The sequence below is a fragment of the Bufo gargarizans genome, chromosome 4 (assembly GCF_014858855.1).
Source record: "Bufo gargarizans isolate SCDJY-AF-19 chromosome 4, ASM1485885v1, whole genome shotgun sequence".
In the NCBI taxonomy this organism is placed as follows: Eukaryota; Metazoa; Chordata; class Amphibia; order Anura; family Bufonidae; genus Bufo; species Bufo gargarizans.
The window spans coordinates 474,252,982-474,277,722 of NC_058083.1; the positions used below are offsets into that span (position 1 = coordinate 474,252,982).

The 24,741-nt window shown below is 40.1% G+C and overlaps 1 protein-coding gene across 2 annotated transcripts in view; it reads right to left on the reverse strand.

Moving 5' to 3' along the window:
- The window catches only part of MEIS1 (Meis homeobox 1), a 130,161-nt gene that overhangs the window by 12,521 nt on the left and 92,899 nt on the right, over positions 1–24,741 (reverse strand). For both annotated transcript variants that reach the window (XM_044288862.1, XM_044288863.1), the window contains exon 9: positions 14,694–14,770. In XM_044288862.1, the coding sequence (XP_044144797.1) occupies positions 14,694–14,770 (77 nt within the window). The remainder of the gene's footprint in view (positions 1–14,693; positions 14,771–24,741) is intronic.

The following is a 24,741-nucleotide window of genomic DNA, read 5'->3' on the forward strand; positions in this document are numbered from 1 at the left end:
GGATCAGCTAATCACCCTAGTCCCGCATCCCTGGCAAAATCCGTTGGGGAAATCCGCAGCCAGCCAGGCATCTCACCTTCACTCCAAGGGTGTTATTACATGGCGACCATTTAGATGAATTTCTGTCCTCATTATACAAGGATGGCACAAGTCCACCTGGATGGGGGCCGCTCCCACAGCATAGACCTTCTTGCATCTGGGAGTTTGTCTTTTATATATTGCCCAGAGCGGGTTAGCGTTACTCACCTCAGTCATCCCCCCAGTGTTCAAAGGCTTACTGGTCCCCACCGCCCTTAGGCTAGAAACGGCTGCAGCCAGTGATTGGCTGACCAGGCATCTCCTGCCATTTCCTATGTGTCCACCTGGGACCAGAAAGTGTAGAGTCGCAGGAACCGGTAAGCATTGAAATAACAGAGGTGGGGGATCAGTGAGTCTCTTTAATATTCGAGACATAGTAACCTAATAACATAGCTTACAAGGCTGAAAAACGACATACGTCCTTCCATTTCAGTCTATTATCCAGAAAAGTTCATGGAGAGGAAGGCAAAAATAAAATTTAGGTGGTAGAATCCAATTTTCTTCCTCTAAGTAAGGGAAAAGAAATCCTTCTACTCCAAACCGGTGATTAGAATAACTGCCTGGATCAACAAACTTTCTCCAGATTTGTAGATTTATTACGCTCCAGAAATACCTCCAGGCCCCTCTTGAACTCTTTTAGTGAACTCCCCATCACCACCTCCTCAGGCAGAGAGTTCCATAGTCTCACTGCTCTTACCGTAAAGAATCCTCTTCTATGTTTGTGTACAAACCTTCTTTCCTCCAGACGCAGAGGATGTCCCCTTGTCACAGTCATAGTCCTGTGTACAAATATCATGGGAGAGCTCTCTATATTGACCTTGAAACATAATTAGTAGGGTGCCCTAAGAAGCCTAAAACATTTATCTTTTTTACACCAGTTTTCTGGTGTGAATGAAGACTGAAATCTACGACAGTTCCATTTCAGTTTAGGACACAAGGACTACTGCAGGACTGCATCTCTCCATAAATTAGGCGTGTCCTCTGGCAGCACAAGGGATATCAATACTGGCATACCCAACACCGGTCTTAAATCTTAAGCATACTAGAAATTTGCAGATCATTATACATTTGTTACCTTTTATTTACACTTAAACTGGAAAGCCCCTTTAATGTCATTGTATATGCCTTTGCAATTATCGTTCCTATAGCACAAGCTTCTCCCAGACACATGTGCTTGTTTAACAGAACATGAGAATTGTAACCTAATAAAACATCAAACAGAAACACTGGCTCTACATATAGATCGCTCCAGGTTAGTGGAAGCTACAATTTACTATGTCGATTGCTTTGCATAAGAAAGGCTTGAGAAACATAGGATCCATTTCCTCATCATATTAACTATACATAGGAAGAGACTAATCTGCTCCGAGCGATATGCCCTGCGTTTGTATATGTTTTCTATGCATCACAGTAGTTATTTAGTAAGTAGATTAGTATTAAAAGGCACAATCAAGCCGACGGTCTATCAGGTTGGCATCATGAAATACACAAGCCTTATAAAATATTAGTGGAACTGTTAAATGACCCAGATTTTATTTTAAGTGTGCCGCCGCCTCCTTTTCAGTGAAAAGAATCTCTAAAGCCTTTAATGCTGATACAGAAAGCCATGCATCATTTACACACACACAGTGCGCTCTACCCAATATGTGCCTTCAAATGCACTTCCTTCCCTCATGCCTCTGGCTCTCCTTCATTTTTTAAGAAGAGAAAATTGTTTTATCCAACAAGGAGGCAACATTTGCCCCATTTTCAATATTTCAGACTGGCTTTTTAACGTCTAAAAATGCAGTTTGTTTTATGGAGGCATGGCTCGGGGCTGCAGTATGATGTAAGGGAGAAGAGGTCTCTAAGGGGACCCTTCTCAGTTTGCTGGTGCTACGTTTTTTGCTGTGCTTAATTGCTCTGCACCATTCTTGGCCACTGTTGACTCAAAATAGGTGTGGATCAGGTCTGTGCAAGCAATGAAATACCAGAAAGTCAAACTTTCTGTAAACACACTTAGGGAGATTTAACAAGAACAGACCAGAACATGACTTGTGGAGTTCTGAGAGGTTCCAAGATTTTCGCTTAAAAAGGTTTTGAAAATGCATTTTTTTTTATCAAGTCACATTGCTAGTTAGATTTATATAGAGATGTCACATGTATTGGATTGACATGGTGCAATGGAATGAAGAGAGACAGCCAAAGCGATGGTTCTGAAACTAAATTAAAAGGGATATACAATGGACATGTCATCCACAGTAGGATATGTTGGCTAATCTCTCATTTTTAACATCAGTTTGAGGGTTTAGTAAGTCCGCAGAGTGCACCTGTCTTTGCTATTATTATATTGATATACAATGGAGGCCACCATTTTTTGGCTCAGGTAGAATGGATATTTACCATACTAGGAATATGCTACATCACAGACAAAATTAATGGGAATTACCCCTATCCATTAAAGTGTAATTCCATCTATAAATGGTCTTTGAGTCTAGACATCTTTTTTAATGACTGGCCAAAAATAATACAGCAACACATTCAGGTCTCCCTAAGATACAAAATCCAATCAAAATGAGCTACAATGTGTTTCCCATTGGAGTTGCCACCTGTGCTCTCGAAAAAATGCTCCTACTGAAATCTTTGTCAAGGTGAGGTTCCTAGGGTTGAATTGAGAGCATCCTCAATCATGAATTGGTATAGGAATATTGATAGCTATATGATTTAAATATATTTTAGGTAGAACTTATGGTTCAAGTAAAAAAGCTACTGAAATAACCTAAACTTTCACATCCAGGAATGTTCCATTAACCCAAAAAATATCTCAAAAGTAGACCATGCTCATAATATCAGGATGCTATACTTTCCTAAAATTGAGGAAACACAATTAGTCATGCATCATAACTGATGTGATAGATAAGGAAGATGATACATCTGCACAAGGGATCACACCTACATCATTTGGAAAGTCTTAGACATCTAAACTGATGTTTTCTTGATAGCATTAGGTCAGCGTGTAATGAAAAGGCCATATTACTGTATTCCTGGCATTCAAGTCAAACTTTTCGCCTGCATGATTAATTATAGGACCCGGAGGGTATTAAAACTTGTGTGAACTAAAAATATGTTCAGGAGGGAAATGTGTGTGTGGGCAGTGGAGGAGCGGTGAGGAAATCGCCTGGTACAGAAAAAAGTATCCGAACAGAGAATTCTGACTGATAATGAAAACAATAATGTCCTAGCTGCAAGCTATAACACTTGCTTTAGCCTTACAGCTGAGAATATTTTTAATAAAACTTTTTTTAAATAAAGTTCTAAATCAGGACCTTCATTTAATAAATGAAGGTGGGCACCACAAAGATGGCAATTGCAGGGTTCTTCCCATGTATAATTAAATACTACTAGAGCACTGCAGAAAAAGGTAATGTACAAATGGAGCACGCCTCCATTTTCACCAGTGCTCTGGATCAGGAGCTTCATTTAATAACCAGTTTGTTGACAAGGGGAGTATCTCTTTCCCTCTCTCCAGAACCCAGAACATCAGTGCCTGTGGATTTTAATAGACATGTAATGCTCAGTTAACTCTGTGGTGGAGATGCAGAGGAACTGAATATTCAGATTACAGTCCATAACTGAGAGTCCCTGCGGTTGGACAAAGTGCCATCACTTTATTTTCAGGAGGTTTTCTAGCAAAGATAACCCCTTTAAAGGGCATTGTCAGCAGGCTCAACCCTATTAAAGTAACCAAAAAACCTAGTAGGGCTTCCCCAAGTAATTGAAAACATATAATTCTTCCCGATCTATTGCTGCATTTAGGAAATAATATTTTTTTTATAAATTTGTGAATTAGGGCTTTGGTCCACTGAGGGTGGTCCCTAGCCCCTCATTGTACCTTAGTACTTCCACTCTGCTTCCCTGGACACACCCCTTCATCTGGATGCCTAGTCCTGTGAATTAAGTGGAGGAAGGATACGTCCAGGGAAGAAGGTCAGGAGAGCCAAGATGCACTGAGCATCTAGGACCTGCTCTCAATGCACTTAAGCCCTAATTTGCATACCTTTTTAAAATCACTTATTTCTCCTAAACACAGCAACGGAGCGTGGGAAATAATGGTATATTTTTTATCAGCAGGATCATTTAATAAGGTTCATCCCGATGTTAAAAGGGTTGTCTAGGATTGGAAAACATGGCTGCTCTCTTTCAAAAACACTGCCCCACCTGTGCAGCACAGGTTATGTGTGGTATTGCAGTTCATTCCCATTTACTACAAGAGGAGATGACCTGCAAAACCAGACACAACTTATAGATAAGTGTGGCGCTGTTTGGAATTAGGCAGACATGTTTTTCTAATTACTGGACAACCCCTTTAATGGTAAGTGTGCCATCTACAGCTAGAGTTAAACACATAGCCATGTGCTTAGAACTCAGCAGTAGAACATAGGTGATTTTGAGCCATGGATGTAATATTACATTAAGTTCCATTGCCAACAATAATATATTAGATATTTCCAACATGGTGTCAATGTATTATTATATGCCAACTTAAAATGCATATAGAAATAGAGCGAGATAAGGAAGGAAAAGGGAATTCTTCTTGACAATATCTTGAGACTAGAAGGAGCAGCTCCTACGCCTGTAAGTTATTTGTTCAGCTTCCCTAATAATACATCTCCTGATTGGCAACTTTCCAAGTCTGTCTGGGGCAATATGCAAGCTAAGCATTTTTGACTGATTACAATTAATACTTTTTTTCCTATGTGTAACTGTATAGCAGTTTATATGGTGATCAGCGCTGATTGATGTAATTTGGGTACCTAAAAAAGAGCACTCTGCGCAATACTATAATTAAAACTGTTACACAGTTCATCATGAATAATGGTTGGTTAAGAATAATTTGCAGACTATCGAAAGACATTAAAAAAAGTTCATTCCAGTTAGTCAAGGGAACAATCTGCCTAAACTTTACAGTGAGGGCAACAGATTCCCACAGGAAGTTCACGGCTGAGCCGGGCGCTTTTCTTGCATGTAAATTACATGCTGTGTAATTCTGTTTCATAGAGGAATTTAAGTGAGACATAAATAATTAAAATATATTTTAAATATGAAGGGCCTCCCCCTAAATGGCAGGAAAGTTAATTATATTATGGTTTACTGTTATATCATAGGCTCTTCTCTATCATCAGATGTTACCTTAGTTGTGTAAATTTTAGTGTCCTTTTCAAGCGACCCTTAGGTTCCAAATAAGAATCTTAAATTATAAGGGGTACACTTACATTGTGCACTCCATTTCACCAATTAAGCTGTGGATCTGCTCTTATACTGCCAGCCAAAATGGCCGTACTACTTATCAAGACACTTCCTGCAGTTCTCAGATTGGTCAGTGCTGCTCATATGGGCAGCTCTAGCCAATTCGAAAGCGGTGCTGGACAAGCAGGAAGTGTCCTGGACTACTAATGGACAGAGTGCATCAGTTAAAGGGGTTGTCCCATCTCAATCAATGGGGGCATATCGCTAGGATAGGGTCTCATCGCTGGAACCAACGCCTACAATGAGAATGGAGCGAGGAAATGAACGGATGGTGCACTGCGCCTGCGCAGCCACCCTCCATTCATTTCTATGCAGCCACCGAAAATGAAATGAATAGGAGCAGAGGCTGCGTGTGCGCCGTGCACTTCCATTCATTTCTATGGGAGCAGTGCTTGGTGGTGGATGGACCCCAGGAAATCCGGGATCCTCCAGCCACAGCTCTCCCCGCTCCATTCTCGTTGTAGGTGCAGGTCCAAACGGTGGGACCCGCATCTATCAGGCAATGAGGGCATCACCTAGTGATATGCCCTCATTGTCTGAGATGGGAATACCCCTTTAAGCCTCATTCATTCAGTGTTTTGGTCAGTGATTTCCATCAGTGATTGTGAGCCAAAGCCAGGACTGGAGCCTATACAGACATAATGTATGAGGGAAAGATCTGTTCCTGTTCTGTGTTTAGAGCCGCACCTGGTTTTGGCTAATAATCACTGATGGAAATCACTGACCAAAACACTGATGTGTGAATGAGGCATTAGACTAAGAAGGGGTGTGACCATCTTCGATAGTAGAACAGGGGAGCTGGAATTGGCAAATCCAAAGCTCAATTGCTAAAATGGAGCGAATGATGGAAGTGTACTAGGCATTAACCAATAAACTTGAAATTTTTATCTGGAATTAGAGGGGTGCTTTGAGGTGGCCAAATACATTAACTGAACCTGTCGATAAACCATCTCATGTATGGGGTTTCCCAACTTTCCTTCAATGGCAAATGTTGGGGGAAAGAAGGATCAGGCTGTTTCAACACAAACCATCCCTTTCTTCTCAGAGGGTGAAGCCAATGAAAGAATTATCTAGCATTTTCTCCATTCAGAATTCATGCACACTCGACTGTCAGGGTCAGAAAGAATGGCTGGGCTTGGCAAAACAATGAAGCCAACAGCTATCTAAAGTGTATGGCCAGCTTTCACTTTATAGCACATGCACAGAACCTTATTATGGCTCAATACAACCTCCGGGTTCTAGAGAGCTCTACCCCAATAGACATTCTTAAGGCCACATTGTACCTCTATATACTCCCAACTCCATATGGAGGCATCCCAACTCCATACAAACCCCGTAGTGACACACAGAGCTACAGCTCTGCAGTATGGATTTGTAAGGACTATATTTCCAGGTATTGGTGACAGATGTGGCCAACCAAACATTACCCTGGGATACAGACAATCACTGCTTGGCCTTCTGTATGATATTGAGCTTAAATATCCCCATTGCTCCTCAGGGATCTCAGAGATTCTATGCTCTAAAGAAGAAAAGCAAACTCAACACCTCATTCTAGAGATTGTTGGGGTCCCCACAGATCATCATGTAGATGGATTGGCAATAAACGTACTTTGTGAGAAAAAAATGATTATTCTTTTTTTTTCTTTTGATTAAGTATACATAAAAATGTTTTCTATTGTCAATCAAAATTGTAGATAAGACTAAAAAGATGTCAAAAATTAATTGCAAAACTTGAGGAGCCCTATTATCATTACATATCAGAGTAACTATGACAGGTGATGAGCTGCTGGATCTATCCAAAGGCTGACAACATGAATGAACCCTTGCCATAATCATCATATGGAGAACTCCATAGTCCAAAGTCATTGTTAAATGCCATCTCACTAGACGTGAGTTTATGTTTTTATCCACATTTCATGTATTCCCACATGCTGTGTTGCTGCCAATAATTTATGACTGATCTGCACCCAGGCTGCCCTTCAGCATTTTATTTAATCTCTGCAGCAGTGATTTACAGTAGCTTGTCATTAATAATACAAAAATGTACATGCGTGTTAACAAGTTGGGCTAAGTCTTTTTACTGAAAAGCAAAAATTTTTAAAAGTTCTTGCTTGCAGGGATGAACAAAGGCTCAATAAATCAAAAATCATTTGTTTGCTGTTCCCTGGAGCACATAACATTGTGTATGTTTTATATTGTGAGATCTATTATAAGCTTTGTTCATTGAGTACATTCTGAAGACTTGTTTACAAAATCAGCCAGGCAAGTCTTCCAGGAAGGTATAAAAGCTGACTTTCTCATATCTAGTATATAGAACTAAAGGTTTACAATGCATTCAAAAAGTCTTCAAACCCTTTAACTTATTTCACATTTGGTTATGTTGCAGCCCTGTGCTAGAATAAAAAAAAAAAATCTAGTTTTTCCCCATCAATCTGCACTCAATGAGAAAGTAAAAACAGAATTTTAAAATTTTTTGCTAATTTATTAAAAAGGAAAAACTACAATTTTGCATAAGTATTCACAGTTTTTGATATGACATTTGAATTTAGCTCTGGGGGCCTCCCATTTCTCTTGAGGGATCTTTGGTATGCTTGTACACCTGATTGTAGCTCACCTATAGTAAATTTAGTTGATTGGACATGATTTAGAAAGACACACCCCTGAGTATTTAAAGCTGTCTCTAAGCTGACAATGCATATCAGAGCAAAAACCAAACCATGAGGAGGATAAAAACTGCCTTTAGAGCTTAGAGACAGGATTGTGTGGAGACACAGATCTGGAGAAGTGTACAAAAACATTCCTGCTGTACTGAAAGTTCCCAAGAGCACAGTGACCTCCATAATATGAAAATAGAAGATGTTTGGAACAACCAGGACTCTTGTCCACTCCACCAAAATAAGTAATCTGGGTATGAGAGGTGAGCAAGAACCCAATGGTCTCTCTGGCTTAGACAAGCAACACAGGAGTGTCTAAGAGGCATATTTGTGAATGTCCTTGAGTGGCCTAGCCAGAGCCCTGACTTGAAACCTATCAAACTATAGCAGCAGCTGCCGTGTGCGCCACTGTCCCCCCGCGTACAGCCAAGGACCTGGGTGCCATGCTCAGCGATGAATCTTCTGTCCACCACTGCAGTCCTGGACTCCGTTGCCTGTACGTGCTGTTGTTTTGAGGATTCCACTCCATGGGTTCCATTCAGCCCTGGCCACAGCATGCTTGTTGCTGGTGTCTGGTTTCACTGCCCTAAGGGCGGAGCGCATCACTCCCTGGGCTGTGTGGGCTAGGTCAGGTGACTTCGCTCGAGGTCCTAATCTGTTGCTAAAGAGCTTGATAACCACTTGTGTCCTTGACCTCTGCTTTTCATCTGATCCCTGCCTGCTTGCTTTGTCTCTCTCGTTGCCGACCCGGATTGTCTGACCGTGCTCCTGTGCCGCCTGCCCTGACCCTTTCCTTGTACTGACTCTCTGCTTCATCCTCTGGTTCCTGTCTTGTTGCTCCTGGTAACGACTAAAGATGGCCTAGCGGTTCCCCGGCGGTCACTTTGCGGCAAACTTTGCTCGTTCGCGGCTTGCCGAACGGGTGAACATATGGCGATGTCCGCCGGCGCCATATTCTTTTACATTGTGAAGAACTTTGACCCATGACACATCCATCAGGTGGTATTGGACATCCAATTGAGACGTTTCAGCACATGGACATACCCCCTAAACCTGATCTGGCTGCCATTTTACATTCAGTCTTTTGCCAGTGTAGAGAGAGGTTGCTGTGTGGAGCAGGGCCACAAAAGTCCTTTTAAGGACTGGTATAGGTGTGCTATCGATAGGTGTGACTTACTGAGGGGTGTTATATACTTATAATATACTTTCTAACATAGAAAGTATATTATAGTGCATTTGTATTGTGCAGCTGTTGTGTGCGGTTCTGCTGCAGCTACACAAAGTGCAATACCACAGCTACACACTATTGGAACAAATAATTTCTACTGGTGTAAAATACCAGTTGCCCCCCCAAAAATTGATTGAAGCAGGGGTGTTATATACCAATTATATACTTTCTATATAGTGCAGTTTGGTAGTGCAGCATTTGTTTGCGGTTTAGCTGTGTTACCTCAGCTACAGATAGTGACAAACAACAAAAATAATTTCTACTGGTGTGATGTACCAGTTGCCCCCCCCTCCCAAAAAAGTGGGCTACAGTAAAATTGTTATTCAGTTACCGCATAATGTACCTCAAGCCACATAATCACAATTTCTTTTATGTCAGGTGAATGCCTAATTTTAAAGGCTCGTATTCCTGTGGCCTTAAATAAAAAATTTCTATGCTCCGACAGGGCACATTTCAGAGAATTTACCTTTTAAGGCGCATAAAAATGTCCCCTGATTAAGATGATTAAGATACATATTTTTTGCTGGAATTTTTGTCATTGATCCCCCTCTAGTATGTTGCTGTCCATGTTGTGGGACTATTTGTGTACTTCTACTGAGTATTTGGTGCAAATATGAGCTGAAGGTTTTTCAGGTCCGCCTTCCATTAAAGTGATCGGGGCCTGCCGCGAACTTGCGGTTCGCAAACATTTGATCGTGTTCTCATGATCACGTTCACGAACCGTCTCGGCCGATGTTCGTCAATCACTAGTAACGACCCTGCTTGGCTTACTACGTCTGTACTGTCGGTACCTTTGCAGGTACCTCCTGGTCTTCCTGGAACAGCTGTCACTATCTGATTTACGCTCCAGACTAGCCCCTTGCAACTACCGATGGTCAAGCCTATCCTCACCATCTGAGGCTCTAGTGAAATCCGGGTAGTTGCTTACTCACGCCCCTCTGGAGTATTGATAGTCAGTGACACAGTACTGAGTAAAGGGTCTGAATACTTACTGTATTTCAATATAATATTTAAGTTTTTCCTTTTCAGTTTATTAGCAGAGATTTCTAACATTCTGTTTTAATTTTGTCCCTATGGGAAATTAAGTGCAGAATAATTTTTTATTTTTTATTTTAGCACAAGCAACAAAATGTGAAAAAAGTGATCTGAAGACTGCACTGTAAAGGGCTTTTTATTTTATTTTATCAATGACAATCCCTTAATGCGAAGACAGCCAAATCAACTATCAGCTGTTTAGCACCAGTCCTGATTCTGAACCCCACTCAAAACAATTGATTTTGCGAGGGGGAAGGGCAGCTATAATTTTCTTCTTCGGTGGCCACTATTGGGCAAGTATTACATGTGGCCTTTCTTTCTGCAAATGGACAATTATACATTTACCCTCCAGTTGCCGTTACAAGAGAACTGGAGTATTGCAAGCATCATGATGGCTCAGTGCTTACCATGGTTGCCTTGCAGCATTGGGTTCTTGGGTTTAAATCTGACAAAGGATGACATCTGCATGGTGTTTCTATGTGCTCCCCATGTCTGTGTGGGTTTCCTTCCTGATTACTTTGGAATTTTTACTGTGAGTCTCAATGGAGACAGGGAGTGAAGACAATTGTTATACAACACTATGGAATATGTTGGCTCTATATAAATAAATTCAAATGTACAGTTATCTGGGCTGAGTCCTTCAGATCAAGAGCCATTAATTCTTACCAGTACTTTACTCTGGTGCATTGAAAGGGGCTCATGAGCAGGGGAACCCCTCAATAATATCCATATGATCTCATAGGCAGGAGACAAGATTTATTTCTTCCCATCAATGTGGTTATACGTTTGCGTTGTTGAATACAGCAAATTACAAAGTTCATGAAAATTATACTTTGGGAGGGTTTTGGACGAGTCTAAAGAAATCCACAAAGAGAAATAAAGGATGACAGGCACATAGAGATGTTTAATCCCCTTCTAATGCCACTAAAATCTGGCAGCTTAATAATCTGATGGTTCTATCTCTATGAATCAGGCTGAAATATGTGAATGATAGAATATATTATGTTATATTCAGAGGTGTAGACTAGAGAGAATACCCCTATCGGAAAATGACGGTGCCCGATGACGAAAATGTCCACAGAGCCTTTCCCTCTCTCCTTATTCTCCCTGGTTTACCTACAGCATCCTCATTCACACATCCGTAATATTGACACTTGAATCGGGGCACTTTTCTGCCCCAACCGTTCGCACAGTCTCCAATATTACAGGTACCCCCTCAAACTTCTTATAATTAGAGAATAAATAATTATGAATGAGGAAATCTGCAGTGCAAGCCGTAAAACAATTAACTCCGAAGGATACATTGCACGTGAGAAGGAAAATTATTGCATAAAATACTAAAATGATCTTCTAGAATATTAAATTATTAATTTATGTTCTTTTTATTGGGCTGATTCAAGATCTTCCTTAAACTGTGAAATCAACAACGACAGTACTGAAAAATAACAAAGTGCCGGTTCAAACATATTTGCATTCACAAACCGTCCTGTATTCCCAGCCCTCCTTTTAACAGGGCAGCAGAAAACTGATCTCCCAAGGCAATTCAGGTCACAGGCATTGATAACCTTTGCAGTCTACGGCTGCAAGTTTGCCTGTTGCTCACAGATAATACACTTTGGATATTAATCCTATAATCGCAAATATAACATATAAAGCTGCAAGTTATCGTGAAGGTGTTACATGGGAGATTACACAGAATTATATTGACCGAAGTGACATCTCATGTAATGTGGTGTGAAAATCTCATAGCGACAGTTTCCATATACACTTATGTATATTATGCTACAGAGATGAAAATATCAAATGAATCTGCTGCACGTGATGGTGTTCTTGTAGTCTAGACAAGAATTGATCTTAGGCAAACATCATGGTGTATTAGCTGTCCTGCTAGTTTCTATGTGACTCTCTAAATAGCCATAAGATAGGCAAACAATCAAGTGTGTACCCTAGAGGTTCTAGGTATCCCATTACTACTTATACAGGTTCTGGTTAATACATGTATATTATAATGGCTTGATAAGCTAGCATTTGGAAAATACAAGTATTTGTGGTGTAAAAAGATCCAACCGAATGAAGCTCTGGTTTCAATCCCCATTAAATATTATATACTGAGGAATGGCATTAGTGGAGGATTGAGCCTACATAGGGACAAAAGAGGGGTAACCAACCAGATGGTACCACCCCTATTATTTCCTACAATGTTTTAAAAAAGGGGAACCGACCAGATAGTACCACCACTATTATTTTCTAAAATGTATCAAAAAAGGGGAACCAACCAGATAGTACCACCACTATTATTTCCTACAATGTATCAAAAAGGTGTCAACCAACCAGATGGTACTGCCACTATTATTTCATATTAGAAGAGGACAGTGATAAGCACATACCTCTTCTGTCCTTGGATGGAAGGATGTGATGGCACTTTCCAGTGCCAAGCCAAATAATGTAATTAGATTTTTGATGAAGACAAAATTCATGTGTCATACCTTGTCCCCCTTACTCTTAGAGTGGAACTGCGCTTTGAGTAGACCTTTTGATATGTGATTGGGATATATTAAAAGTTTAAATCAGTTGGGGTCTCTACACTGAAACCCCCACTGATCTCTAGAACAAGGAGAGAGAAGTGCATGCTTAGGGTGCTCCCTTTCCTTGCTGCACAAAACAGGAGTGAGTCAGGCCCATAGACTTACTATTGAGTCAGTCTCGCTTCCTGTGCTCCAGCGAGGAGAGAGAACACGCTAAGCAAGAGCTTTTCTCCCCTTGTTTCTAGAGATTGGTGGGGGTCTCAGCGCTCAGACCCTTTTGATCTAAGCTTTTGATATGTCCTTATGACATATCAAAAGTTTACTGAAAGTACAGTTCCACTACTTGTTGAAAGAGGGACCACACTTGTTAAAAGAGTTAAGAATAAGCAGGCCATGAAATTGTCAAACTTCTGGGACCCCCAATGTTTAGCTTTAATCTTTGGGGAAACAAGGCAATCAGTGTTCAATTTCCCTGCAGCACCTCCACTGGAGAAATTAAGTATTACACAGTGCAAGTTCTAATTAGGGTCCATTCACACGTCTGTAGAATGGGTCCGCATCTGTTCCGCAAATTACGGAACGGGTGTGGACCCATTCATTCTCTATGGGGCAGGAATGGATGCGGACAGGACACAGTGTGCTGTCCGCTTCCGCATTTCCAGAGCACGCCCCCGATCTTCCGGTCCACGGCTCTGGAAAAAAATAGAACATGTCCTATTCTTGTCCGCAATTGTGGACAAGAATAGGCAGTTCTATTGGGGTGCCGGCCGGGTGTATTGCGTATTGATTGATCTGATTGTTCCTCCATTGTGAGAGATGCTCTTTATATATGCTTTCCACTCTCTCCACTTGATCCTGAACAATTATTCAGAACCCCATACATGGGTATGTGATCATTTGTTTTTTGAACTGGACAATCCCATTAGGTTAACTAGGGTCTACCCCTGGATCCTGAAGGGGTCAAAAGGAGAACAAGATTTTATATTGGTTTGTAATTTACATTTCATCCCCATGGATGGACCCCAGACGTGGACTTGCTCCACTTATTGTCACTCATAAAGGACCATAGCAGCAGAGTCTATGGGTAAGCCTTTTCTGACACAAAGGCAGGAATTTATAATGCCCTGCACTCTAGTTTTAAAAAGTCACAAAATAGGGCTTTGTGATTTTTTGGAGTTACTTGTGCACATATTTTGCAACTTCTTACTCACTGCATTTTTGAAAAGTGGGAAAATGAGTGTGGTTTGATATGTTAATGAGTTTCACTCCAGATTTATCACTGCGACTGTTTTAAAAGTCATATCAAAAGTCGCAAACTCAGCCTCAGTAGGGGGTGATGTAAAAAATAAAAAAAATGGAGTACCAATTGTAGACAAAAGTGTAAGGCTTAAAATATGCCACATTTAGCAAACAATGTGAGATATTTTATGAATTTGAGGCAAAGTATGCCAATACAGACTTCAAAACTGACTTCAAATGTTATCCTGATGATGAATTCCCCCCATAACTTAAAAAATAAATAAATAAATTGCCCTTTAAGGTTTGTGTAGCAAAATGTCATAGGTCGTATATATAAAGATCCGGGTTCTTCTCTTTTCTACAAAATGTCTATAGAATCCTCACAACCAGCCTTGCAGCCATAGCTCAGTATTAATCTAATGTAAATTCAATATCTGCATTCCTAGAATTATAAGAATACGGTCATATTCCTATAGAATAACGTTCATATAACTGGAAACATTCTTTAGGCCATATTACTTTTGCATCAGTAAACTACAAGAGAAAATAAGCGATTACAGGGTGTGCCATAGTAACACAAATGATTAGCTGCAGGTTGCCAGAGGCTGGAGCGCTCATTGTGTATAAACACTAAGTCAAATTACTTACCAATTGTTCACTTGAAGTATGGTGAGACCTGTGTCTTGTGCCAACTGTTTTTTCTGTTCTTCTGAGGGGTAGGGGTGCTGCAAGTAAAAAAGAGAGAGAGTCACTCTTTATTGTGATCAGATTTCATTTTGTTACAAATACAGATGCCAGCGTGTGGTCAATAATAAAAAAAAAAGCGCAAAACGGTGAGGTGTGTCAATCTATTATTAGTTGTATTTTACATAATCGAATTATTAGGCAGACATACCAATTATAAGAAATAGCGGAGTAAAGAAATAGCTATTAAGAACCCTGGCTATTCACTCATATTAATTTTATCTTGGGTTGGCACACAGTAGGAGCGAAACTTAAGCGGGTATCCTACCAGCAAACAATCAGATAAGATGTTGCCGGCACTACTTTGAAATTCAGTTTAAAACATTTAGAAATAATGGACGAGAATATTAAGAAAAAAAGGACCCCGTTTGGCACTGTGATCTGAGTCCTCCACATTACGTGGCTCATCAACGAAATGCTGGGATCTTGAACACGTGCCAACTTAAGGTCACTCAACACATATTTTGCCTGACATTAACATAACTGTCTTAGTCTAATCATGAGACTGAGAGGCCAAATGCTCTTATTCAAAGGATTTTTTTAAAATTAATGTTATGGTTAATAGAGGTATAAGATTTCCTATGAGAACCCAAATGTACTTAACTAAAGAAAATTACATCATTCTCAATGACTTATTAAAAGATGTTAATTAACTAGTTTAAGGAGCATATTCCATACACTTAGAGATCAGAATTCTTTCAGTTGTGGGTCACACAGAGAATTTATATAAATTAACCAGTGTTTCTAGGCAGAAAAATGGATTTGTGCATTGGACCTGATGTTTTCAGATTAGGGCTGATAGATATCCTTGGATGTGGATAGAGAAATCACTATAGAATATTCGCACTACAGTTATCTGACTGGGGCTACATTGCGTCATGGATGAGATTGTGCAATTTACTGAAAGGTAAGTAAATCACGATTGATCATGGTGATGGCCCACTTGGCTCAACCAATGTGCTGCATCCAATGAAAAAACCGCTGTGTATTTTTCATGACATGCTGAGGTTTGAGTTTCTCAACTCACATGTAAGTGGTAGAAAATCAACTATCTGTGGTTCAAGAAGCACAACCTAGTATTACTGGTTATTGTTAGACATTGACCATACTTGAATAGTAAATGACTAGTAATGCTTTTTTTCAACAGATGTATGTAATTCTTTTGGTTCAGATATACCATATCCATACAAACATACAGAGTTCTTCTAAAATATTCTAAGGGCTCAGATTAACAAAGACAACAGACCTCATGCCAAAGCAGTCCAGGAAAGTCTGCATATGGTGAGAGCCCATTTCATGTCTCTAGTGCCATTTAGAAAATAAAAAGATAATTCTAAATGGTTGAAAATATTCGAGACATAAAACTGATTGATAATTTGCATAATAAATATCTAAAGAATACAGAAAAACATGCATGAAACTGTAATTTAAGATGGCTATACAACTTGAAAAGCTTTTAGCCAACAGCTATTCCTCCCAGTATCTCCAATACACATCAATACTTGGCTCGAAGGGCTGTGCACAGTGTCTTACTGGGGTTCCTTGGGCCCATCAAAGAAAACTATTCTCCGTGCCCAACTCCTATATCATCAATTATGTCTATATATATATATATATATATATATATATATATATAAGAAAAAGACCGGCACTCGAGTCTAACAGATTTTAAATCAAAGAAATGGAACCTAACAGCAAATGATTTGCTTCAAAGACAGTAAAAAAAAATCTTCACCTCGACCCACTACAATATTAGAGCCGGGGACCACCGGAGGATCCTCTTGTAATCTGGTGGCACCTTTGACTCTGGCTGTGCATGTCTTCTAAACTGTGTGATAGATAAGCCACTTCTAAACACTTCTGGTGGTGGCTTGTTTCTACTTAGAACAAAATGATTGGACATGTAAAATTCAACATGCCTGATCAGTAGTGTTGATCGAGCACCAAAGTGCTTGGGTGCTCGAGTAGAACACTTTAGGATGCTTGGGTGCTCTACAGAGCACCCAAGCATAATAGAAGTCAATAGGAGAACCCGAGAATTAAACCAGGCACCCCCTGCTCTGAAGACGGGAGAAATTAGGGCGAGGGTCTGCTGCTGAGCCGACCATCTAAAAAATTAGGGGTGAGGTTCTGCCGCTGATCTGACCTTCTAAAACATTAGGGGCGTGGGCCTGCTGCGGATCTGACCATCTAAAAAATTAGGGGTAAGGTTCTGCCGCTGATCTCACCTTCTAAAACATTAGGGGCGAGGGCCTGCTGCAGATCTGACCATCTAAAAAATTAGGGGTGAGGGTCTGCTGCTGAGCTGACTATCTAAAACATTAAGTGCAAGGGCCTGCTGCTGATCTGACCATATCAAAAATTAGTTGCGATGGTTTGCTGCTAAGCTGACCCTCTAAAACATTTGGGGCAAGGGCCTGCTGCTGATCTAACCATCTAAACCATCATGGGCGAGGGCCTGCTGGTGACCCTCTAAAACCCTCTAAAATATTAGGAGAAAGGGCAGCATAAAAAGCATGTTTAATGGATGGAGGAGGACAAGAAAAGGAAGATTGAACCATGTTTTTTTGTGGTGGAAGGGGTGCATGGGAATACATAGCCAGCACGTAACACAGGGAAAGAGGAGGCAGTGGTGTGACCCGCAGACACTGATTGTGGACCCATGCGTTCGGCCCTGACGTTTACAGAAACACCCCATATGTGGCCGTAAACTACTGTACGGCCACACAGCGGTGCGTAGAGTGAAAGGTGCGCCGTTTGGTTTTTGGAAGGCAGATTTTGCTGGACTGGTTTATTTTACACCATGTCCCATTTGAAGCCCCCTGATGCCCCCTGAAGCCCCCTATGATGCCATGTGGTGGATCATGCTGGTGGTGATGAGGTTGCTAGTGTTCACGCCCCTGTTCACTTTGGTATGCCAGAGGTTGCAAATGACAATTCTTTTATCGTCCGCACTTTCCTCAAAAAAGTGGCAGACTGAAAAACACCTACCCCTTGGCAAGGGAGATTGCCACAAGGGGGTGATTCGGGGAACAGTTGTGGGCGTGTTTCTCCCTTTTGCCACCCCACTGCCTCTTCCAGCCTGTTGCGGTGCTGCGGATCCCTCCCCTCTGTACTGCTGTCCTCGCTTGGCTTGCTACCTTTCCAGGTTGGGTCAGTGATTTCATCATTCACCACCTCCTCTTCCACTTCTTCACTCTAGCCATCCTCCTCACTTATTGACAACTGTGTCTCATCCTCATCATGAACCTCTTGAGATACTAATTGCGGTTGACTTATTGGCAACTGTGTCTCTTCATCATCATCCAACTCGTGAAACACTAACTGCCATTTCCCCACTATCATCTTTTTCTGACTGTGGATGCTCAAGAGTTAGGGAATCAGTGCACAAGATCTATTCACGTGCCTCTTCAAGCGGGCTTGGCGAGAGGTCCAAATCAAGGAATGGTGATGAAGCGAGCTCCTCCTGTCAGCAGCAGCCAAACAATTGCATTCAATTTTGTGCTGGTTGCACTAATAATATATATGGCAGTCAGATAAAACAAGAGTCCTTAAAAGGGCTTTTGGGTCTCTAACACATTTCGACAGTAAACCCTGCCTGAAAAAAAAACTATTCCTGTCCATACACTATCTTTCCCTTCTGCTGCAGATCTCCCTTACTAAGACTGAGCCGAACCACGTGTCATCGAGTGCTATATAGCACCCGATGACGAATTCCGGCCAGCCAATCACTGTAATGCCAGTAACTAACATGGCTACGGTATTACAGTGAGTGCCAGTACCTCCGCGCACGTTTATTGAGTAAAAAAGTGTTCAGCCGAGCACAACACTACTGATCAGTCCACCTACATCATCTGTCAGAGGAAAGTTGGGACATCCCCTGATACATTAGATAGTTGGCCAGCCCTGCCAAAAGTTGCAGGTTTGGCCAACATTCATCTAATGGGTCTATCTAACCTTCTTTTAGGGTTGTGCATGGATGAAACGCCAATGGTTATACTGTTAAATTAGTAAAAAAAAATTAAATGATGTCATATTTTTCAGAAGCAAGTTAATACATGCTTCTATATCCTCTAATTCAGATCCTAGACACTATGTACCTTCTATTTTTGCAAGCTGTTTTGCTGAAACTCATTGTCAATATTTATTAATCATCAAAAGGACATTGCAGTCCTCACACTTCTGAGTACGATCTGCCAACGATAACATATTTCCATTCATACTGCATATATTTATATGTGGTTTAGCAGTATTGCTGAGAGAAGGCACCTGCGAGAAGGCCACTTCTGTATTAAAATATGCCGGTTAGGCTAGCTTTTAATTCTATTAGCATTATTTGCTAAGACGGATTAGACATGCCCTAACATTTCTTGCATGCCTGCTTGCTACACTGTGATCCACATATACAGTCCTGTTGTTTTTTAAAAGCATTCCACCATTCTTCTGATTGATTGCTCATTGTGGCCTTTAAGAGGTGTAAAGAATATGTCAGCATTGGTAATTCCGGACGGATTTACTTATTTTTACTATGGGAAGTTCACAATCAGTATATAAACATGCCTTCTCATTTACCCGCCTTCAGGATTAGTCATATTGTTTTTATACTCTATCTCACCAAAGGCCTAAAATACACTATTATTCTTTAAGTTATGCTATAAATTTATAGATAACGCAAGTCCATTTTCACTCAGTTTTAAAGGCTTAAATTTCACGCTGACTTATCATTTAACCAAGACAAGGTACTGAGAATATAGGGTGGAATTAATCACGAGGGTAAGATTTGAAGTCAGTTTTCCTTGAGTCTGGTTGGTGTACTTTGTTTCAAATTTATGAAATGCTACACATTCTTTGATAAATTTGACTCATCTTTAAACCTAACACCTTCGTCTAGACATGCTACTAATTTTTTCTCTACCAGTCCCAATACTGGTGTGGCTTTGGGACTTTTTTGTGACTTACATTTTTTTTATAAATCATAGTCATGAATCTGGAGTAAAACTCATTAACATAGCCAATTATGCCCACTTTTTCGTCTACTTTTCAAAGCTGGAGTGTAAAAAATGTGAAACGTCTCAAAGATTTTACACAAGTGACCTCAAAAAGTCACAGAACCCTATTTTGTGGCTTTTTGAAGACAGAATTCTGTAACTCAGGGCGTGGGAAAATTCCCCCCATGTTGTTTTTGTATAAATATGGAAAAAAATGGGCAGACTGAGGAGTGGGTCCCCCTTCTAGATGATACAGATTATGAGTCCCAATGATGGAAGCGTAATTGAAGATGGTAAGCCCTGTTCACATTACTTTTTGTTCCCACATTTAAAATATGTATCTACACTAAAACATAAAGAATAGTATGCCGTTTTTTGGCTTCAGTCAGTGTATGGAATGTTAAATGTATTGTCAAGTATGCTTATCATTTTTACACCTGGCGCCCCCTGCCGGAAACTATTTAGAGAAAGGAGCCAGAAGCAGAAGGCTCATTCCATTTGTGTAATGTTGACGTGAATGGGAGAAGAGCTGCAGTATACCAGGATGGCCACCACAAAGTGGATGAAGTCTTCGTCTTCTGCTTTTGGCTCCATCTACTGTTGTTTCTGGCACAAGTGACTGCTGAAAACAACTGATTAGTGGAAGTGCATGCCAGCACCTAAAGCTAAAACTGTTTGTAAGTATAACTTATAAGATCATTGCTAGTCATGCCATAAAAGTTGGGGTCGTTAATATCAGGATATATACGATAGCGCCAATGGCTAGATGGTCGAACTGATTTAATAGGCTCCTCTAGATATAGTCTATAAAAACACTCCATTTTACCCTAACACTAAAACACCAGATAATTTTTGAGAAGACACTTTGTAGCACCTATATCTTTGATAGATTATGAGTTCCATGTGTGAACCTACTATATAGAAGGAAATAAAAACAAAATACATGATTTAATATCCAAGTTCTTGACTTTGCATGTAGACTTATCCAATGAAGAAAAACTCATGTGGTCTAATTTTAAGTAATTGGAGCAAACTGTGTAGAATGTCATAAAGAACGCAATAATTGCTAGCTTGCCTCAAGCTATTGAAAATGAGGATTTAATGTCTGTTATGCTATATTAAATTGTTCTGCATTCTTTGCAACAGACAAGACCAGGCAAATTAAGCCTCAAACCCCTTTAGCCACCATATAAAATAAAATAAAACAACATAAACACCTTCCCACTGAATAAATAATGAAAAAAGAAATCTATTGTGTGAAATCATTTTCCCAAACGTCATTATTGTGTGTTGGAGTCATCTGATCTCTTCTCTGGATATTTATTGGCTTACTGTAGCAGAAACTTTCAATTTCATGAAAAATCTATAATTGCCATAATCACATGAAAGCCATGACTTCATGCAGCTAATCCACCTCAGCCAACGGCCCATAATGACACAGACCTTTTAACTGAAACTCAATACGCTTCAAAATACTTAAATACTTTCCATCTTTTTTTTTTTTTTTTGTTATTTTCGGTGGGTTGTAGGTTCCTTGATTTTTGGGAGGTAGAGGTGGTCTGGAGAAAAGGGAGGAGGATTAAGATGCTATCTACAAACATAGCTAACAGACAAGACCAGACAAGGTACCACCACGCCACAGGCTACTCTGCCAAAAAGAAATTTCAAGTTCACATTCTGAAATCAATTAAAGCTGTGGTCATCACAAAACAAAATGAAAAAACTCACAAAAAGGATCATACGTCAAGATTACCATCATGTAATAAAACTAGCAATTAATCATGTTTCTAATTGCTGCTAATGACTCTTAGATGGTATGAACGTTTTGAAGGAAACATGGCCTTCAATTTATGTATAGAGGTTACTTTCACTTAAATAACTTAACAAATGTCAGTTCAGCTAGTTTTTGTGTCCCTAGGGTTGAATTGTTGGCTTTTAGGGTTAAATGTCTATGAGAAGTTCCATGCACAAAGCTATCTTAAAACTTACTATTGGAGCAGGATACACTGGCCAAGTGACAATACTGTCAACAAGACAGCAACACTCACACAACTTGCTGTATCCAACCAGAACATTTTATCTAGACATGACCAATGGGACCAGATAAAGGTATTTATTAGACAGGCTGCCCATGTGGTCAACTTAAAAGTGTCCATTTACTTCAGACGGCAGTAGGCTGAACTTATGTATGGTTAAGAGCTGTTTTTTCAAACTCTCATACGTCCAGACTCCAATGCTTGACCAAGCATGAATGTGTTTTCAATGGGGAAAGGGGAGTAAAGGCAATTATCGAGAATAAATGTTCCTGCAATTACTTGATGTTGCCAATCACCCAACAAACGAGCACAGCTCTAACTTTTCAGATGATTGCATGCAGCACCCAAAAATTATAGCCTGTTGCCAGCGCATTGCCCAGGGTAAACAGGGGATGTACTGCTGACAATATGAAGAGTGAATGGGGACAAAAAACTGTACTATCAATTGTTCACCCCCTTTCACCTTAGGTCAATGTATAAAAGACTTTAAACAAGTGCTGATCGGCATTCATTTATTGCAGGGCAATAACCCGTATTAGAGGACCCTAAGCAAGACACCTCTGGCAGCGGCTTATCTCGCCTAATTTGGCATGCTGAAATCCAACAGCCTAATACTTCTTTTTCCCAACATCTATCATTGAGAGAAAGTGGGGACACCTCAGAACACATTTAATGATAAACCTGTTGTTGGGCTTTGCCAATATTAATCTAATGTATATGGTCATCATTAGACACACATGGCATCTAATATATATTTGGGACTAACCCCTTTATTTATTTATATTTAATGTAAATAGACTAGGAGTTCTGAAATCCCCAGTATTGGCCCATTTTCAGCAAGTAAATTAGTTCTACTTAGGAAAGAGAATGGGAGTTGAAGGGCACAGCATTCAATATGGCCATAACCAACTTGCACTGGGCACACATGGGAGTAGTATGCATCGTCCGTGTAATACATAACAAAAGATCAAAGCTGTCTATCCTTCTCATACAGTGAGTCAAGACTTTTGCCTGCTTGTCTCCATTAGCCTTGTACCAGTATCTCTTGAAAGCTTAATTATTTGCAAACAATTGATCAAAATGAGAATATGAGAAAGGATATTCTAGGACCAAGGGAGACCTACATTGCATTAGTAAAGCAAACAAAATTACCTTTCGTTCTCACAAAATAAATTAATAATAAAGACAATGTCTATGGGAGAGTAATAGTTGTAATGGTTCTCCAGGAATGCTCTCTGGGCTAATACCTAAAAAACCAGGAAGGCCAAAAAAAAAAAGATATTGTAGGAGAAAGCTGACCCTCTCTCCCAGAATCAATGCTGTAGTTTAACACTTAGTTATCTGTTAGATCTTTGTCTGTATTCCCATCACCCAGATGGTTTTCCATCTTCATTTTTTGTAGGTTGTTTAGTCCTGTACTTAAACACTCCTCCGACTCTTATATAAATATATTCTGTCTGCTTTGTAAAAAAAAAAAGCGCATTGATTTATCATTGGAAATAGCAAGCATTTCTTCAGACTTAAAAATACCCTTTCTTTAAACAGAAGGTACGCGGCACGAAAACATACATATTTTCAGGCTCAGTGGACACCTGCCCTTAAACCTTACAATCTAATTTTAGCGCCAGAAAATCAGTGACTTGTCCAAGATCACAGCAGTTGTTACTGGACCAGTGATTTTAAAACAAAACTACCATAAGACAGAAAATACAGAAGACCTAGATAGAATCATGCGAATATTGGTCGAGCTTAAAAGGGTTGTCTAGCAGATAAAGAATTCTTTAAAAAGGGTGCAGAATCAGTTAAGAAAAAAATAAGCACTTCCTCGCCTTACTGAACCTTTCCCACTGTCCTTCTGAGGTTTCCCTGGTCCCCTCTGGCCTGTAATTTCTAATCCTGCTTGACATGAAGGAAATAACTGCTCATCAAGTCATTGACCATAGCAGTGACCCACCAGTGATTGGCCGAGTGATCATTTTCTGTATGTCTACACAGACCAGTATGTATAGACCAGGGGAAGGGACCCAATAGGCTTTGGAATGGCTACAGTAGAGGATCATTGAGGTCTGTGCTTCTTGGGCCCTCTTGACATAGGTAATAACTGCTTATCCAATCATTCACCGAAATTGTTACCCACAAGTGATTGGCTAAGTGGTCATTTTCTGCATTTCAAGATGAACCAATAAGTGTAGATCTGGGGGTGATGGGGGGACCCAGTATGCCTTGGAATGGCAACAGCAGAGAATCATTGAGGCCTGTGCTTCCTGGTCTCTCTTAATATGAAGGAAATAACTACTCATTTAATCATTGACCGTAGCTGTGACCCACCAGTGATTGGCTGATTGGTAATTTCCTACATGTCGAGAGGAACCAGTAAGTATAGACTAGTAGGGGACCCAGGGGACCTTGGAATAGCAGCAGAGGATTGATGCAGAGAGTAATAGCTTACTTTCGCTAGGCCTCTATGTATTAAGATGTTTGTTAGGTTATGCAGTTATATGTTATAATGCATTGTCAATATAGTCTTCATCATGATTGGACTGTAGTTTTCTGAGTGTTCCAGGAAAACAATTTGATTCACACATGTAGTTTTCAATAATTTTTTTGATCCAGGATTGTATAGAAGAATATATAGAAAATACCGATACGTCAAATTTTTTTAGCATCTACTCCTGTGTTTTGCCCAAAAACTTCATAAAAAAACTGCACCAAAAGTGTCAAATTAGTCACAAGACCAAACCAAGAACCATAAGGGTATTATAGACTTGCCTCAACTTTATGCTTCAAAGCATTACTCTATAAAAATAATGGTTGTACATAAAGCTATCTTATTTATCATAAATATTTATATTGACCCATTTTCTAAATTTTTACTTATTCAACACATAGACATAATTAAAGTGCTGGAGCTAGGGGCATATGACCTTT